Below are 21,015 nucleotides of genomic sequence, written 5' to 3'. Positions count from 1 at the left end.
TTTTTTTCTAGAAAAACTTTTCCATTTATCATCAGAAAATAGTCTACTTCAGTTTCCAGCACCTACATGGCAACTAACAACTGTTCATAACTCCACTTCCAGGGGATCTGATGCCCTCTTTTGACCTCCTCAGGCATTGCACAACACGGTGCGCTTACATACATGCAGGCAATACACTCATATACATAAAATAAAAATAATAAATAAAATATTTTACAAAAAAAAGAAAAGAAAAAAAATAGTCTGCTCTTTTGTAGAAGAGGCGAAACATTCTATCTGGTGGCGCAACCTGTTTTTCTCTTAAGAAAGAGAGCTTACTTCGATTCGATGCCTACGAGCAAAAGAACTTTTCTGTTGTTCAATACCATTTCCTTCAGGCAGAGCCTCCTGATGTGGAAGAGCGAGCTAGATCAACAACTCTCTGGACAGAGGCTTGGTAGAATTCTGCTTGTTGAATCAGTCCCTGCTTTTCAAATGCATGAATCATTTTTTTCCCCTCTGAGAGTAAATGGGAGTCAAAAGAGAGCACTTTGGCTTCCTGAGAAATCCACAAATATTTCTCAGAATTTGTTAGCAAGGACAGCTCCAGAGAAACAGTCCCTTGGAAACTGGATTGTCATCTGAATGAGCAGTCAACACTCTTTCCTCTCACCTGGGCTCTGTCTCCCAGGGCCAGCAAACCACTCCTGAAAAGGCCAAGAGACCCCACAAGGAATGACACATGAAGAACATGTTCAGTCTGTATTTTTCTAGCATGAGCACGCATATGGACCAAATGAAGAGGCTCATTCCTAGTAGACTCAGCGGGCATATTTTGTGTTTACTGCTGCCAAAGCACAACGGAGAATTAGGTGCTAGAATTGAAAATGTGGAAAATGAGCTCTCTCCATTTCCTGATTGCTTTCACAGGCATTCTTATTATCTTTAATTTTCTTCTCATAAAACACACAAACACACACACACACACACACACACGCACACATGCACACACACAGCTTAAGAGAGATTCTGGGTTCTTTATACCCTATAATCTTTCTTTCTTGGTTTTCACAAAACTGCACAAATTCACAAATCTCATTGCTGTAGGGCCCAGGGAAAGACGGGACATTGTGGACAGGTGGAGCCTGGAAAGGATAAAATTAGCCTACAAGCATATGACTACCAGGAAAGTTATAAACCACCATCAAGATATCATGGGCTGTCATTGGGGAGTAAATTAGGCAATAATTCTCTTTTAAATGAACACAGGATAGGAATTACATCCTCTGCTCACAATGTGGGATGGCAACCCATTGGGTTTTATATTCCCATAAACACCAACTCCTACTTGCCAATACAAACATTTCAGTGATTCAAGGAAAGACTGGGGTAACGTTCTATCCTCGTGATGGCCTTATAAAACCACAAGTGCCTGAATTTGCAAAGAAAACCTGAGAAAATAACACATGCAAATAATCAGTGGTATGCAATACTCCATCCCACAAGGGCAACCTTGATAATCCATGGGTTACATGGATAAATATGATTCGAGTCTGTCTTTTTTTCCTCATTTCTATGCAACTGAAACACATCCTGTGGAAGTGGCTGGCCTTTCAGAGGTAACATCCCAAAGTCAAAGACACAGTTATCAATGAAAATGCTAACACTCACTCCCTACCTCCCACTCTCAAACAATCACTAAGTTTGAAACTTATAAATATCTATACTTTTTTGTTTTTTACAAATGTTTATTATGTGATACAGAAAGAGCAGTGAGAAGATGAAGGCGACTTGTCCTAATCAGAGAGCTCTTCTCTCTCAGAGGGGTTGGAAGCCTATAGACCAACCCATAAGCACATGCTGTGCCAACAATCAAAGCCATCATCCGCAGGAACAAAATACAGGGGCTGTTACTCACTACATTTTTTACGGATATCTATCAGTGTCACCAAAAGCAGTCATATCTTCAAATACTGAAGGTAAGGAAAATTTATATTATTTACTATTTTTTAATGAGATCAAGCTGGTCTCAAACTCACAGAGATCCACCTGCCTCTGCCACCTGACTGCTGGGTTAAAAGTGTGTACTGCCACGCCAGGCAATAGTAAAACTGAATAATATTCAAGTATATTATTAATGATTAGAAGAGTTTAGAATTTTAACATTCCAGATCATATTTTACTTTTCATATTGTTTATATTTAAATATACATTCATGTTTACACACTTTAATCATTACTAAAATGGAAGGCTTTCACAGGTGTACCTAAGGTGGGGTTTTTTGTTTGGTCTTGTTTGATTGGTTGGGTTTTTTGTTTTTGGTTTTTGGAGGGTTTGTTTGTGTTTCTTGATATAGTGTCTCACTGGGTAGCACAGGCTAGCCTCAAACTGGATATTCTCCTTTCTTAAAAAATATTTGTGAGCTATCATGGAAGGCTTTGCATGTTGAAGGCAGCACAAAGATGAGCAAGATTTGGTTCTGGATCCCAGGAAGTTTATGAGCTGGTAGAGCAAAATGGCTCACAATTGACAGACAGGAAGAGGCTAGCACTCTAGGGAGAGGGACACTGAACACATGAGAACCCATGTGAAGAAAAGACTGCTTTCTGAGTGAGAAGAAAATCTGAAAGAAAGCTGATAGAAAATTAGCACCTGAGATGAGTCTTAAAGGACAGATACGCTTCTGACAGGAAACGCTTTTCAGAGCTGTAGAAGGAAATATTGAGGCTGGGCATGGTGTACACAGCTATGATCCCAACACTCAGGAGGCTGAGGCAGGATGATCATGAGTTCAAGAACAGCTTGGGCTACGTGATAAGACTCTGTCAGATAAACAAGTGAAAGTAACAAAATTATTTTTCCAAAACTTGAATGGAACATTTTGTTCCCAAGTCTCAGGTCAAATTCAGTTGCCATTTGTCTTGAACCTAGACAGGATCACCAAGTCCTGGCACTCCTTTCTGGATGCCCACTCAGTGACCTTCATCATCGCATCATCTGCCTGTGTTTACCTTGTCTGTGATTATAATGCTTATTAAAGGCATTCTTAATTTATACAAGCAAAAGTCTACATGGTACGTTCAAGAAAACCAAGAGTTAATGGAGGCTTAGTCAGGAAGCATGAAGATTACAACTGTACTTGTGGATACCATCTTTGATGGCACTGAGTCAAGAGACTGAGGGAAGGTGGGGTGGAGCAGAAAGGAGCAACAAGACTGGGAAAGCAGACACTCTAAAGACAAGCAGCAGGACCTGGGCTATGACTGAGGGGTGGAGACCAAACGGAGGGCTGGATTCAGAAACCATTCAGAGAGAAACCTGATGGGTAACTAGCTAGTTTGGTGAGGAAAGAGGTGAAACCTACCAACTATTTAAATTTTATAGATCCACAGTCTAGGTGTTTGTTGATGTCACTAGACTAGAGAAAAAGAAGATGATGCATCCAATCAGGAGACTACTGAGTCTGTACTGTGTGCAGGACATTGAAGTACGAAAGTCTGAAGAAGTGGTTTTCAACAGGCTTCCCAACAACTTGGCCTGTACCCACCCCCTGTCACAGACAGGAAATATTTACAAGTATTAGGACACGCTGTGGCTTGCCGTGGTTGGGGAGGGGTGCTACCAGTGCCGAGCAGGTACAGACTGGAAGGCTGCTAAAGCCCTACAGTGCAGCCTGGCATGGTAATACATGCCTTTATTCCTAGTACCCAGGAGGCTGAAGCAGGTAGGTAGCCGTGAGGTCAAGGCCAGCCTAGTCTACATAGGGATTTCAGTCTACGTAGTGAGATCCTGTCTCAAAAAGACAAAAGAAAAACAAAAACAAAAACATGTTATAATACACAAAACAGGCCACCACAAAAAAGAATGGCTCTGAAAGCTAATGGAACAGAGGCTGAGAAATCCCAGTCTACTGGTAATAGAAATTTCAAGTGTGGGTTTTTTTTAAAATAGCAGTAAGTAAAGATGAACAATGTTAGTTATTCATATTTCTATGAGAGATAAGAAGGAAAAACTAACAATGGAAGAACATAGAAAAGAAAGAGAAACAGGTAGCTGATAAAATCCTAGGAAATATCACCTCACTGGCACTATGAGTTATTGAGCGAGGCAAAGCGAGAGGCCTTTTGTATTCAAAGCGCAATGTTTTCATGACCATTCTAAGCCTATGGGAACCTAAGAAGAGAAGGAACAATGGATATGGCATTCATAGAGCAGATCAGTTCAGTTATGAACATCCAAGAACCTAGACACCACAGGTACATGGCAGTCTACAGGAAGGGAAAAGCGTGTGTGGTCTAAGGGTTTTCATCCGTTAATTCAGTACAAATCAGCCACAGACTCGTACCACCATCAGACAGAAATTGCTTAGAAAAAGATGGCAGATCAGCCTCTTTTAAAAAAAATGAAAGAAAATGGGAGAAAAGTAGAAAGGAAAATAAGTCCAAAAGGGGGGCGGTGATAAGACAAGAAAAATGAGATAGAGGAGAGGGATATGGGGGATGGGTGGATTTGGCTTTCAGGGGCTTGAAGTAGCAAGAACTATTTAAAAAACGGAATTGATAGTGAAAGTGTAAAATCCCCAGAGAAGCTCTACTGCTCCCGAATGGCCATTCTAACTGTGAAAAAATTCCCTGAGACGTGCGGGGCTTAGGACCGGCCAAGGGTTTGAAGGACTTCCTTAAGACAGCTGCGCGGTGTTTTCATTCACGAGCTTTTTAGAGCAAAGTGACTTTACTTATTTTTAAAAGAAAGGAGAGGGAGAGGAGGAAACAAAAGTGAGGGAAAGAGAGAGGATGGAAGAGATGGGGGCAGGGTGGGGAGGGAAGAAGCAAGGGAAAGGGTGGGGAGGGGAGAGGTGAGGGGAGGGATGGGAGGGAAGACCTGCCTGAGGCGGAGAGAGAGCAGGGAGGGGAGGAAAGCAGAGTGGAGGGGAGGAGTGAGCTAAGGTTTTAAAGACATACATTCTCTAATGTCTGACAGAACACAGTGCAGTTCAAAGCAACAAGACTAGTGACCATTCTCAGCAATTCTAGGGAAAACTGTGACACTGGAAGGCGTTCTACGGACAACAAAATCTGCTTTCGGAGTAGTATCATTAATGGGTTTTGTACGTTAAATTAACACCTAATGAAAGAGAAATCAATACCTTACATAGGTCGCTGGAACTTGAATAAATATCATTGCAACTCTGCTCTGAGGGGCTTGGTAGATGCCGGCAGCCTCAGGGTAGATAAAGCAGGCCCCAGAAAGCTCTTCAAAGCAAAACACTGTGCAAAAGTGCATTTTGCATAACCTTCAGACTGCTGGGCACAAAGTTTATAAGACACATCACAAAGATTGTTCTTTCCCATCCAAACTGTGCAGACTTGCAGAGACATAGGCCACCTGGAAATGAGCTACAGCCAAAAACCAAGAGGCATCTCTGAGCTGCAAAGCCTGAAGTGATGTGGCAGAAGGCGACAGAGAGTGTCTGAGCCCCAGATCTTGAATTCGAGCCCTAGCCCCACCACCAGTGAGGCCCTGCCTCTTGCAGACCAACGTCTCAAAGACTCAGCATCCTTTCTGGTGAAAGGTGAATGGGCAGGTTCCCGACTCCTTACAGTGCTGTGATGATTACATAAGGTAACACAGGCAAAGCGCTTAGCACAGCAGCTACAGGGCAGGGACCCCCATCATCAGTAGCAGCTTTGAATAATGTCTAAATTCTATTACTCTGAAAGATTGAAAAAGAAGAACAGCAGGAACCACATTGCAAGGCAAACCAATGTAATATATGAACAAGGCAGCTAAAAACTGAACTGAGTTCCTAAAATTAAAAGTCGCCTTCAGAACTCTCAGACCAAACTTCCCCACTTTAATGCTAGAAAATCAAGGAAAGACATGAAAAGACTACTAACATTGTTTGGATGTAAAGGCATCCAAAATATTTTTTACATAACGGAAGTTGAAGGGGGAGTTGGAAACTTATAGTCTATAGGTAGGTGTGTGTGTGTGTGTGTGTGTGTGTGTGTGTGTGTGTGTGTTTGAAATACTAGAAATACTGTGAGAAGAGAACACAGTAAGCCTTAGCTTCTGTGAATGTCCCCAGTCTATATCACCCACAATCAATAGTTCCTAAAGTAAACATGACTAATACAGCTCTTTAATGGTTCACGGTGTTTGGAATAAAACAGCTTAAGCAATGATTCTAGATCTGCCCCTTCAGCCATGATACTCACCTGTCCAAGAGCAAGTTGGGAGCGAACAGGAGCTTCCCTGGGTGTTCCATGGAGCGCCAGACAAGACCAATCATCAGAATCTCTAGCCAGGCACATTCCAGAAGGTGGACCTGATCATGCAGGTTTAAGTCCCCAAAGCCTGAAACACAAAGAAAGCTTTGCTGAGTTCCAAGGAAAAGTGCTCATCCCTAGCAACATTAGCGCAACCTGGAATTCGAACTGGTAGATGCATTAAGGAGGAATCGAGTCACACTTATAGAAAAGTTAACTATTATTTTTAATGTAGCTCTATCAGTGAGTTTCAGTTCAGTGTGACTTTGTCTTTGGGCCTTAAGGTCACATCTGCAAAAATACACCAACTTATGAAACCTGCTTAGATGTCCATAAAGTTCGTATTTACAAAATACCTTCTTCATAGACATATCTATCTTCATTTCTATTTAGTTGAAAACACTGAAGAGCTAGAAATTTTAATTACTTAACCAAACAGATACTGGAATGCAGGTAGAATCAAAGTCACTAAACTCATTTCTTTATTTCTTTCATTACTGAGCCATAATCTTTTTCATAAAATGTAAAACAAAGACTAATGAAGCAACATATGCAAATTAACCACTTGGGAGAATGAATCAGATGAATAAAGTGACGTTGTGATTACCCTGGAACACAACGCTGACGTGCACCCTTGTTTTCTGATAGTTGATTATGAGATTAAAGCTTTTGAATGATAGTGGGGTGGATGCCCAACAGTCATGAGGAGGCAGAGGAGAGGAGAACAATTTGGAAAAAGAAGTGGGAAGTTGATCATGAGAGGAGGACCAATTTATTGAGCCCCTCACTATGGGTTAGAGACAATGCCAAATGCTTCCTGTGCTCAGTTCTTTTCATCTTCATTTATACAATACTCAAACAGGTAAGAACTGATGTCCCTATCAAATACTCAGAGAGTTTATGCATCTGTTAAAGGCAGATGAGAACATATTCTTCAGTGTCAGTGCTTTTGATCACAAAGGACATGAGCTTTGCTGTAAAAATTTGGATCAGGTGACTAAATAAATCCAACCACAGACACGCCAGAGTGACAAGGCTATTACATAAACACCATGTCCAGGGAGTTTGCTATGCCCCAAATCAGTGTGTTACTCGCACCCCAAGCCCTCCCCTCAGAGGCTATTTCCTCGCTGTCTCTATTCACCGTCCCTGCTTATTCCCAGTGATGCAGAGAATGGCACTGGAAATTCTTTGTTATTGCTGATGCTATCTTCTTTGTTTTCTGCTGATATTACTATACTTTTATTAGCAATCATTGTTATTAATTAAGAAGTCAAATGCAAATGTATTTCCTTAAATAGGCAAGTGTGAATGGCCTGCCTAATTGGGTGTTTCTTCTTGGGGGTCTTGGGTGTTATCTAAGGCTCAGCAGTAAACAATTAGCTCATGACTGTGTGCATGTTTCACTAAGTGCCAGATTTCACATACCCCATGTTTCCATGGTCCACATAGAGACAAGCCATGAACAGACCTCAAAGTGATGCTACCTCACTTGACTTGACAAGTCCTCTCCTTCTGTCCTCAAAGTGATGCTACCTCACTTGACTTGACAAGTCCTCTCCTTCTGTCCCCACTGTTGACATACTAGTCAATTCTTAATGGCCTCTTACTTTTTTCCTGGTTTCTTAATTCCTTTAAAACTCATCCATGTTGTTGTGTGTGTGAATAGTTGATTATTTTTGTGTGTGAAATGTTACTCCATTCTGTGGATAATATGCTCAATAGTTTTATACCTTTGTGGAACATTCACATTGTTTCCAGCTTTTATTTATTATGAGTAAATCTATTATGACCAATTTTTGTACAAGTTTTTGAATAGATGGGTACTTCTGTTGCTCTTCATTAAATGTTTAAGAGCACAGTGGTTTTAAAACCCAAGAGCACCACCTGTTACCCTTGTCAGAACATGCTATGTCATTTTATAATTAAAACTTTAAAAAATATTTTAAAATTATTTATATTTTGTGTGTAGGAGTGTTTGCTTGCATGTAATGAGTATACCTGTGTTGTGCAATGCCTGCAGAGGTCAGAAAAGGGTGTTGGATCCCCTGGAACTGGAGTCACTGATGGTTGCTAGCCACCATGAGGGTTCTGGGAATTGAACCCATGTCCTCTACAAGAGCAGCCAGTGATCTTAACTGCTGAGCCATCTCTCCAGCCCCCAAAATTAAAATTTTAAACATTTTATTATTTAGTTAGTTGTGTATACACACAAGTGCTCATACACACATGACAGTACATGCCCCAACACATGTGTGAAGTCAAAGTACAACTTGTGGGAGTTAACGCTCTCCTTCTACCATGTGGGTTCCAGGAATCCAACTCAAGTGACCAGGCCCAGCAGCATCTTTACCCACTAAGCTACTTTACTGGCCCAGTCTTTTTCATTTTAAATATTCCAGTAATATATATTAAATATACCACACTGACATCCCTGTTTTAATGTGCACATTCCCAGTATCTAATAATGTAGAGCATCCTTTCATATGTTTTCCACCAGATCTTCCTAGTACACTATATTCAAGTTATGCTTGCCTCTGTACATGTTGCTAGACTGTGTACCCATTAGAGGTACAAAACTATGCAATTTTACCAAATCCCATTTTATAAAGCCCTTATTTATTGTACCATCCACTATCTCGCTCAGCTACGCCAGGGCCCAGGACAATGTAACCTTTATCAGAGCAAATGTCTTTCATTGGTTTAAGACTAGATTCCATTCATGTGATATAGGACTGATGTCTAGAGAAAAGAGGAAGTGGGCTGCTTTGCTCTTAAGAAAAATCTAAGACTATGTAGCATGATTTGGTTGAAGATCTGCCTGGGAGAAAGGGAATGGGAAAATCTGTCAAGTGCAGTTCTTACCTGGCATGCACTGGGTCAAAAGGCACCAACCTTGCTTGGGAAGAAACAAGACTAGTCTACAGTAGATGCTTCTCTTTTTTGTTTCCTAGTCCGATAAACCAAACCCAGGCAGCAGAACAGGAAATGACAGCCCTCGGGGAAATTCTAATTCCTAATACTTCACTTGAATTGTTTGAATAGTCCCATAACACTAAGGTAGACTTACTCTACAAATTAAATTCATCTTTAGAAATGCTAACATTCAAAAGTGAGACTATCTTATTTCTCATGAAAGTCACTGTTTTTTTGTGCACCAAAAGGTAATCGTGTGATATTGCTAACCATGACTGAATTATTAAGAAACTTACCCAGAATGGGGTTGAAGATGCCTCACACATGTTCACTGCTACAACTAGTCATATAGTCAATTAAATTCAGAAAACCAAAGACCAGCTTTGTGGTTGATCACTTTAAGTAAGATCATACTCTTTAAACTAAGAATTTAAAATGGCATTACTATTTAGGTTTGGCAGTTAAAACCATCTTTGGGGAGTCCAAGGAGTTTCCCATAATCACTTGCACCATTTAACTATGGTAATGCTAATATGTCTGTTAGTGATACTTCTCAGTCGGAGAGGCCAGCAAAACTACTGGGTCTTTCTGTGAAATGCAGATTACTTAAAAATAGCCTATTTAATTATCTTATTCAGTTGTGCATACTGACTGCAGACAAGGGTTATTATGACTGCTACACGAGGTTCTCTGCAAGCTCCATAGACAGGGCTGGGAGGATCTTCTAGAAGAGACTGCCACTTAACCTTCTCAGTGAATGTGAGATGATGAGAGGAAGTTAAGACTTTGAGCATCCCCATTCTTCCAGTGTATTGTCCTCAGTAACATTTCAGCCGCACAGGAGCTAAAAACACTTTTGGTGTAGAACAAATGACCATAAATATTTTTAGTTCTTAGCCAATGATCTATGGGAAATGATATGCATAAAGCGATTCTTGGGCCAACAATCTGTAGACATCGTGTTTTAATTCTTTGCTTCATTTTCCTTAGGAACGCAAAGATTGTGCCAAAATGGACTCGGTAAGAGGCATTTACAAAGGAAATCCCAGTATTTTGAATGCTTCAAAGCATCTTCAGTAGGAAGATGAGCATCACAGCTTCTGTAGATACACATGGAAGCAACAGAGGCCAATGTTCTGGCAGGTGATACATGACAGGTGACTCATGCCCCCTTCATTTGAGGATCCATAGCTCTTCTAAAAAGTGCCAACTACAGAGCTGGGGAGATGGCTCTGTGGATAAAGCATTAGGAACAGAGGATTGCCGACACTGATAGAAATGCCAGGTAGGAAGCTGGAGAGATGGCTCACCCATTAAGACCACTGGTGCTCTTGCAGAAGTCCTCAGTTCGATTCCTAGCACCCACACGGCAGCTAACAACTGTCTGGAACTCCAGTTCCAGAGGATCTGACAGCCTCTTCTGTCCTCCATGGGTACTATACAACACGGGTGCACTTCCATACATGAGGGCATTATATTCACACAAATAAATAAATAATAAATAATAAATAAATAAATAAATAATAATAAATTGCCAGGTGGGCCTGGCAGCCCACCTGTAATTCCAGCACTTCAGAAGCTGAGACGGGGATCCTTTGGCAAGTTGGTTAGCTAGACTCATGGAACTGATAAGCTATGGTGTGAAGCAAAAGAGGCTGCCTCAATATCTAAGGTGGAGATCAATCAAGAAAGACACCCAGTGCCAACCTCTGTCCTCAACATGTATGTGCATATATATGCATGTATACCTGCATGCACATACATGTGCCCATACACATACATGTAAACACACATATGCATGCACACATACTACACATGCAAACAAAGTAGTGTTCTTGCTTGCTTCTCTATTGCTGTGATAAAACACTCTGGCCAAAAATCTTGGGGTAGAAAGGATTTATTGTACTTTACACTTCTAAGTAATAGCCTGTCTTTGAGAAAAGCCCTACAAGAACCCAGACAGGAACCTAGAGCAGGAGCTGAAGCATGGACCATGCAGAGTCTGCTTACTTAAGGCTTGTTCCCCTGCCTGTGTTCAGCTTGCTCTCTTAAACACCCAGGACCACCTGCCAAAGGATAGCATGACCCACAGTGGGCTAGGCCCTCCCACATCACTCAACAATCAAAAAAATGCCCCACAGATATCTCCACATGTCAATCTGTTAAAGGAAATTCCACGATTGAGGTTCCCCCTTCCCAGATGTGTCAAGTTGACAACTGAAGTCAGTCATGACAAGGAGTAACTACATTTATTGAGATAAGGCTAAAACAGATGCTCAAAATTCTCATTCTATAAAAGTAAAAACAAAAATCAAAGGCAAACATAAATATTTTCCATATCTGTGAGACACAGAGCATTATTTACAATCTAGTAATAAAGTCTCCAAAGATGTGATATACTGGAAATACACAGAGACACCTCAAGATCCATCCCCATGTCTGACAGCAATGTGATAGCTAATGATTTTAATGGAGGCCTCTCTCCTAGAAAGATATCCCATACATAAAATCAGCCCAAAGTTTCCAGACCAATTATTATGGTTTGGAATTAAAATGTCCCCTAACGGCCATGTGTCAAAGGTTTGGTTGCCAGAAATGGACCTTTGAGAAGTAATTGGCTCATAAGGCTCTGAATTCATCAACGGATTAATCCTTTAATGTGTCATAAATTGATGGGCTATTGAGAAGTGACAGACACTTAGGAGGTAGGATCTAGTTAAAGGGAATGGACTTTTGAGGTGACTGTATTCTATCCCTAATGCCTCTCTCTCTCTCTCTCTCTCTCTCTCTCTCTCTCTCTCTCTCCTCTTGCCAATCACCATGATGTGAACATACTTCCCCACAAGCCATATTCTCTTTCACCTCACCTCGGGTCCCCAGCAGTGGAGCCAGCCACCCATAGATTGAAATATCTGATCTGAAACCACAAGCCAAAATAAATCCTTCCTCTTTTTAAGTAGCTTTTCTCAGGTATTTTGTCACACTGTCAGAAAAATGACTGACACACCAAGTAAAGACATTCCTGCCTTCTATCCTCCAGTAAACAGTAACTATTTTCCCTCTAAGGTATTTTATCATACTCATACTTTTGAGTGTAAAAGAAGAAATAGGGATGGGTCAGTCAGTAAAGTGCTTGCTTTGCAAGTGTGAGGACTTGAGTCGGAACTCCAGAACCCATGTAAAAATGCCAGGCTAGTGACATGCACCTGTGATCCCAGTGCTGGGGAGGCAAAGATTGGAGGATGTCTGAGTCTTACTTGCAGCCTATCTAACTTAACTGGTGACAGGCCAATGAAACCCTGTCTCAAATGAAGCACATGGTATTCCTGAGGATGACAGCTGATATTGTCCTTCAGTCTCCACATGTACACATACACATAACTCTGTAGGCGTGTGCACACACACACATACACACACATATGAACACACATATGCAAATATACACATATATGCACATACATATGCACATACACACATGTATAACAATGCTGCCTGCCCTTCTCCCTTCCTGGAGCCTCATGAGATGCATTCTGAGCCCTCCGCTATACTCTGCTCTTCCAGACATTGTTCTACAAATTGCTCAATTTTGCCTTGGCACAAAAAGAAAGCCTTCAGGCTTCACCCTCCCTTGCTGGTTGTGGCCAGTCTTTTAGAAATGATGTCAAAATATATAAAGAACCTTGGGCAAAATGACTAATATAATCTGAATGCTTGTAACGTTCTCTACTGTCTTGGAACAAATGATAAATAAAAGTGGATCTTCAGCAGAGTTTTGAGCAAAACTAAGTCATTGTATTTCTTAATCCCATGGGATACAACCTGTGGAGATTCAAAGACTGAAGCTCTGTGTGGAGAACAAGCAGCACTTACTCCTCTCACTGTCATGACCAAGTACTATACAGGAGCAGCTTACAGAAGGAAAGGTTCATTGTTCAGAACTTGTAGTCCATGATGGTGTGAACAGCACAGCAAAATCCACAGAGGCAAGAGTATGGAGCTGGGTCACTCGTCACATCTTGATAGATCAGGAAGCAGAGAGCTCCCACTGGAAGTGAGGCCAGGCTTGTGGGCCATTCCTACTGGCCTACATCAGTCAGCTAGGTCCCATCTCAAATGTGGTCATTTGAGGGGATGGAACAGCCCAATGGTTAAGAGCATCTTACTGCTCTTGCAGAGGACCACATCAGAGAGCTCTTGACTCTCTGATGCCTGTAATTCCAGTTCCAGGGGATCTGACAATCTCTTCTGACCTCCTCAGGCACCACACACACACACACACACACACACACACACACACACACACAAATAAAAATTTTAAAAGTCTTTAAAAATTGTAATCATTTGAATGTAACACCTGGTCCCCAGCTGGTCACACTGATTTGGGAGAGTGTGGAACCTTTGGGACATGGGGGACCTATGAAGCCAGCAGAAGTAGGTTGCTGTGGTGATGTGGTGGGCCTTAAATGTGATGTCCACTTCTGTTTCCACCTGTACCTCTTCGTTTCCTGATCCACCAAGGTATAACAGGCATGCCGCAAGCTGCCCCTGCCATACACGCAGCTGCTCCCTCCTGCCCCACAGCTGTCCCTGCCACAATGGATTGCTAGTCCCTGAGCCATGAAGTTAAAGAAATCCTTCCTCCCTTAAGTTGTTTCTGCAAGGCATTCCATCACAGTGAGAAGCAGAGCTCACTGATACACATGGAAAACACTCTGTGGTGATTCAATGCAAATCCCATGAGAGCAAAAGGACAGCATTTCCTCAGAGGGTGCTGTCTACAAAGCCAGAAGCCAGGTGGTTGGGCCCCGCAGCAAATCTACTAGCTTCTTGACCTTCACAAAAAAATTAATCATGCTCTCATTCACAAGAGCTTGGTGTTCTCCAAAATGTCAGCTGTGCAATGGCCTGCAATACTTCCTCTATGAGGCTATGTTCTTGGAAAAAGAACTGAGTAATTCTTATCCTTTTCCTTTGATACCAAAGCCTTAGTGCAAAACGTAAGAAATCATGGAAGGTTCTCATGAGATTTTAGCCCAATGGCAGCTATAGACTGAATATAACTAGATTTTCTGGGAGAAAGGTCATAGAAGAGAAATCATCAGAAGTAGTTAGACCTGAGATCAAGTGACAAGTGGTCCTCAGAATCTCTGTTTCATCATTTTAATTTAGAAAACAATAAGCTACTGTCATATCATAGACCATGGATGCCATGGTATGATTCAACACAACCTTCCTTCACCTGAAAAAATATTGCTGAATGCACTCTTACACACAGTGCCATCAGAGCCCACTGGAGCTGTGAGTTCTATTCTGTAACACTTTGAAATGTCTCTGGCAATAGCATAAGCATTGAAAAATTCTACCTTAAAAAATGAGGGTTTGGGGCTGGAGAGATGGCCCAGCAGTTAAGAGCACTGGTTACTCTTGCAGAAGACCTGGGTTCGATTCCCAGCACCCACATGGTGGCTAAGAACCATCTGTAACTCCAGTTCCAGGGAAATATGACACCCTCTTCTGACCTCCATGGGTTTTAGACAACACAGGTGCATTTACATGCATGCAGGCAATATAATCAAACGCAAAAAATAAAAATAATAAAATATTTTTTAAAAAGAAATTTTTCTAAAGAGTTCTTTTACTTTTAATTACATGTCTGTGTATCTGTGCTTATGAGTGCAGTGCCTGTAGAGACCAGGGCAGTGTATCCTCCTGGATCTGGCATTATAGGCAGCTATAAGTTGCCTAAAGTGAATGCTGGGAAGCAAACTCAGGTTCTTTACAAGAGAAGAACTCATTCTTAACCATTGGACCATCTCTCTAGACCACCAAAATGAATTTTATCCATTTAAACTAATATCATACACAACTTTTATCAAATGCACACCACCTTTAAAAATAAAATAAACATGCAATACCAAAATAAATCTTAGAATAAATAATCACTTGCTTACAAATCTTGTGAATCACAATACAAGAGCCTTCCCCACATCACCCCTGCTGTGCTGTCTTTCCTCTGCAGTGCTTTCCTTCTTGGGGCTGTAAAAGCCTCACTCTTGGAACTGTTAATGAAGCATTTTCAAAGTCTCTTCCCAACAAGGGACTTTTGGACTATCTGGAGGAGATACTCCCAGGCATCACAACCCAGTTTGCAGGAGGAAGAGAGAAGAAACAATGAAATGAGGAAGTCAAGAAGCCCTGACTCACTATTCTGTGGCTGTAGCTAGTTACTGGAGATCTCTGTAAACACTTCCCATCAGTAAAATATAGACTGACTACCTACAGTCACTTCATCACTCAGGATGAAGTTGAAAGCACTCCCTTTCTGTAGAATTCAGGGAGACTGGCCTACCACTCAGAGTTGTTATAAAAGTGAAAGGTGCCAGGCATGGTGGTGCATGCCTTTAATCCCAGCACTTGGGAGGCAGAGGCAGGCAGATCTTTGTGAGTTCGAGGCTAGCCTGGTCTACATAGTGAGTTCCAGAACAGCTGGGACTACAGGGAGACCCTGTCTCAAAAAGACCAAAATAAAAAAAAAAAAAAGTGAAGGGTTAGCAGATGCCCCAGGACACCAGGTCACCAGCTTTCTCCCTATACCAACTCAGCAGACCGGCTTCTACCCATTAAATAGGAGGGAACATCACTTTCATAAAACACTAAGCAAAATGTACTGTTTTAAAATATATTAAGTGTACACTCTCAAACTTAATTGGGCATTTTGTATTGGCTTTAGTTCATGATGTCATGCTTTGTTTTCTGGGTTTTCTTTTCTTTTTATTTATAAATACATGTAAAAATAACCTAATAAAAAGGATAAAAGACTTCCTGGACATCAAACAGCTCTTACAAAATATTTCTCATGATTTTACAGCAAAGGGAACAAGACCATGTGGGTTGTGTTTTGCCTAAAATACATATGTGAAAAAAATGAGAAAAGAAAGCACATTCTGGATTTTATTAAACCCAAAGCATTTCAACATGTTGGGCATCTCTGGGATGCAGTTGCTTGTAGCTCACCCAGTGCAAGCACGAGGTGGTTTTCTATGGATCCCAGAACTTTTCTGTGCTGTTTGATGCTGTGCTGGATAGCTTTAGTGTCAACTTGACACACCTGGGTTGAGGGAGCCTCAGTTGGGGAATTGCCTTCATTGGACTGGCCTGTGGCCATGTCTGTGGGGCATCTTCTTGATTGTTGAGTGATGTGGGAGGGCCCAGCCTATTGCGGGCTGTGCCACCCTTGGGCAGGCAGGCCTGTGTTGCATAAGAAAACAGGCTGAGCATGGGCCAGGGGAGCAAGCCAGTAAGCGGCATTTGTCCATGGCCTGTGCTCCAGCTCCTGTCTCCAGGTTCCTGACCTGAGTTCTTACCTTGGGCTCCCTGATGAACTATGACCCAGGAGATGTAAGCTAAATAAACCCTTTCCTCCCCAGGTTGGTTGTGGTCAGAGTATTTTGTCACAGCAATGAAGAAACAAACTAGAACAATGTTCTTCAAATGTGTTGGAATGGACAAAGTTAAGACTGCTCACCCGAAGAAACTAAGTGGTGCTCTACAGGCCAATGCCAAGCAGCAAAGCTAGTGTCAAGTAAAGAGCTGGGCATCACAAAGTTAATATTCTAAACCCATACAACAGGACTGAGGATGTAGCTCAGTACCAGGAGGCTTTCATAGCATGAATAAGTCCCTGGGTTTGATTCCTAGCATCAAAAAAATCAACCAACGAAATAAACAAAAAGTATGTTATATTTAGCATAATTAGAAGCCAATTAATTTGAGTTAAAAACTGAGGAATTCAGGGCCACAGAGATGGCTCAGAAGGAAAAGGCACTTGCCACGTAAACCTCACAACCTGAATTTGAACCCCAGAACCCACATAAAGGCAGAAGGAGAAAACTGGCCCCACAAACTTATCCTCTGATCTCTTCACATGTGCTATGGCATGTGTGTCCACAGACTCATATACGTACATTATGTACATGGGATCCAAACTCAGGTCCTCATGCTTAGCCAGCAAGTACTGTACTGACTGAGCCATCTCCCCAGACCCAAAACTTCCCAGTTGACTCTGTAACCTAACATGAGTCAATCTAATATCACGCATTCTTCTTTTATGTCATATAATGAAGGCCCTTGTGACATCATTACCAAGTCCTTCAGAACAGTGCTGCAAACTGTATGATTTAATCTAAGGATCATTTGTACGTATGCAGATTTATAGATGATGACTTTATGGTACACTGAAAATAAAAACAGTACTGTTTGTGTCAATTCTACTTGTAATTTTTATCTAAGTTGAGGAGGAAATCTAGCACAGGGTCTAGATGCATTTTCTGGACCTTGCACACATAAGGTATAAGTTAAATGCAGAAGGTAGATTTTCTAATGCCAAAATCTTAGGCATGTTATCACAGGCTACTAAACAAAAATAGGTTCAAATTTGTTCAATTGCTGCTGGGATTGAAACTCCACCCCAGAATTGTATTCAAGTATCACATTCCTTATAATGCTTCTTTGAGAAATTATTAGATTTAATCTCTGAAGTGCATTTGGAGTCCACTTTGGAAGTTTTCCAACATCTCCCTGCTTTGGACATCAGCCCATATTTGACGTTCATCCTCTCTCTCTCTCTCTCTCTCTCTCTCTCTCTCTCTCTCTCTGTAAAATATTGTGGTTATTTCTCAATTTCTCATTCATTCTGCCAATATTAGATTATGTTTATACACCAACATATAGGACATAAAAACAGCATATGGAAATAAATTGCCTCTAATATAGAATAGCAATTACAGAAATTTTTGTTTAGAAAGAAATAAAAAATGAAACTATAATATAAAAGACATCAGGATTTTAATACTTACAATTATGATCTGAAGCATATGTAAAATAATTATAATAGGAATAGGTAAATCATTTTTTATTTTAAATAGGAACTTCATAGAACATTTTTCCTTAACCTCTATTTACCAATTCAATTTACCATATACTTCTCATGACTGGAAGAATCTTTTGTTCTTCCAAGGCTGAGTGGATCTTAATTATGATCCCAGGAAACAGAATTTAGTAGAAACTAGGCATCTTTCTTTTAAAATTACATCCTTAGTTTCTGCAGAAAAGTGCTAGAAACTGTCATTGCATGTTTGACTAAAGGGGCGGTCAGAGTCCTGTACTGTATCCTTCATGCACATATCCATTTATATGATTAACTCTCTCCATGTGCTCTCAGAAGAAAAGCTTTCCTCTCCTAAAGAATTGACATGCTCCTTTCTTTTAGCTTGTAAGGCCCACAGAGCTGAATGAAGGCTACATGCCACCCCACCACTGAGAAGGGTATCAGTAGTGTTCAAGGGCAGTAACAGGTACATCTGTTTCCTAGAGAAATGATTGCCTCGCTCCTACTTTTTCTAGACCTTGCTTTTAACTACACTATTAAATTCCAAGGTACTCACAAATCTTACTAAGTAGACACCAGAATAACTCATTCAAATATGTATAGCTGTTTTCACACACACACACACACCACACACACACACACACACACACACACACACACACACACATACACACAATATTACCTTTTTCATCCATTTAACAACAAATGTATCTGGTAAAAGTTGAGAACATAGTTTGGCAGAAGAAAGGATGTAACAGTCATATCTGCCTCACCAAAGGAAAATAAGTCAAGACTTAGATCTGAGGATTGGACTTGGGGATCAAAAAAAAATGTCCCTCCAAGAAAACAAAACAGATGGCAAGTCTACCCTGTTACCAACCCCATCTGTATTATACTCAGAGCCTTGGTTTATGAAGAGATGGTTGTCATGACAATAAGCATTTGAGAAGAGCTCTGGAGAAGCTGATGAATTTGAGAGTGTCTCCTAGCTTCCCAATTTTCCAAACATACTGAAAACCACCCCCTAATCCCTAAATAAACATTTCCATTACAGCTTATATTGGTTGCAGTTATTCTACATAAACACTAGGAGATTTGGGTTTTTTTTTCCACATCACAGTCCTCTGGGAGAGACAGAACAGCTCTGTACTCTGATATAATACAACTTGAAGGTAAACTAGTCTTTTATTTTTATTCAGCCAAGGCAATTGTATTAACTAGATTAATTTTTCCCTTCTCAAGCTCAGAAAGAAATCAATTTCAGCTTAAATGGGAAAAAGGAGGGAGTAAAAGGAATTATTTCTAGTTTCTGAGAGTAGATTGCAAGGTAAAAGAGGGGAAAAAATTAATAAACTATAAAGTGCTTAAGATTGTCTTTTAAGTGCTTGGCAAATGGACAGGAAGGCCAGCCACCGCGGAACAACTCTGAGTTAGTTCACAAAGAGGACAGACTGGCTACATTTGAAAAGTCAACAAGCTCTTGTACCTTGGAACATACATTTCTCCCCATCTGCCTAGCAGCAGACCTACAGAGCATTTCAAATACTACTGTCATCAGCCTGTATGATCTGGGTAAACACTACAAATGTCATCAACACAGAGCCCTCAAGAGGGAAGTAGACAGTCTCCCTTTTAGAGCAAGGTCCAGAAACAAGTGAACAATGACAACCTCTTCCCATTTTTGCCAAGCTCAGGCCCATCCCTGGACCTAAAACTAATGACAGGCTCATGATTTCAATGAGGGCTTCCCTCATTCACAGAGACACACATATGTATCACACATAGATACACACAGACAGAGGGATACACACAGAAACATACACAGTCAGAGGGATACACACACACATAAGCACACACAGACAGAGGGACACACACATAAGCACACAGCTACACACAGAGGGATACACAGACAGAGGGACAAACACAAATACATATGCATACATAGACAGGCAGACACACACACATAGGACACACAGACACACACACACACACACACAGAGGGACACACAGACAGAGGGACAAACACAAATACATATGCATACATAGACAGGCAGACACACACACAGGACACACAGACACACACACAGAGGAGCACAGACAAAGACACAGACAGAGGGACACACACAGATTTATACACACACACGCACACACACACACATAGAGAAACACACACACAGAGGGACATACACAGACACACACACATTCACACTCACACACATCTCTGTGTTTAAGTCTAGAAAAACACCTGACATTGACAACAAGCCCAGGACACAGGCCACAACTTTAAAATGCATCAGGAGCCACAAAATGGAGGGAGATTCTTCTATTATTTTGAAGTTCATGTCAAAATAGGAAGTTCATAAGGTGAAAAACCAAAGACATTTCAGAAAGTCTGAATATGAACTCATAGAGCAATAGTTCAGTGGAGAAGTGAGAAGACCAGCCACAGGCTCCACATCAAGAAGGAGTGTGGACAGCAAGTCTGGGGTCCTACAAGCACATGACAGTGGAGAGAGCTTGTTTAGGAAAGATGATTCATCTTTGAATCATCTTTGTTTATGATTATTAAACATACAGATGGACAAATGATAGATGATAGATAGATTGATAGGTGATAAGTAGATGATAGATATAAGATAGATGATAGAGATAGAGAGAGAGAGAGATGACAGATAGAAGATAGATAGATAATAGATAGATAGATAGATAGATAGATAGATAGATAGATAGATAGATAATAGATACAGATAGATGATAGATTATATAGAAAACAGATATAGATAGTTCAATGATTATAGATAATAGATGATAGATGATAGACAGATATATACATATAATTATAGATGGATGAAGATAGATAGATAGATAGATAGATGATAGATGATAGATAGATAAATAGATATAGATAGGTAGATAGAGAGATAGATGATAGATAGATAGATAGATGATAGATGATGATAGATA

The 21,015-nt window shown here is 40.8% G+C and overlaps 1 protein-coding gene across 4 annotated transcripts in view; it reads right to left on the bottom strand.

Moving 5' to 3' along the window:
- Positions 1-21,015, bottom strand: part of Esr1 (estrogen receptor 1) — a 293,257-nt gene that overhangs the window by 62,068 nt on the left and 210,174 nt on the right. For all 4 annotated transcript variants that reach the window (XM_008847745.2, XM_017801829.1, XM_017801831.1 and 1 more), the window contains one exon: positions 6,198-6,336. In XM_008847745.2, the coding sequence (XP_008845967.1) occupies positions 6,198-6,336 (139 nt within the window). The remainder of the gene's footprint in view (positions 1-6,197; positions 6,337-21,015) is intronic.

This window comes from Nannospalax galili, unplaced genomic scaffold, assembly GCF_000622305.1.
Source record: "Nannospalax galili isolate Female #2095 unplaced genomic scaffold, S.galili_v1.0 scaffold563, whole genome shotgun sequence".
NCBI lineage: Eukaryota > Metazoa > Chordata > Mammalia > Rodentia > Spalacidae > Nannospalax > Nannospalax galili.
The sequence above is the reverse complement of the archived record's forward strand: the minus strand, read 5'-3'. Positions and strand labels throughout refer to the sequence as shown.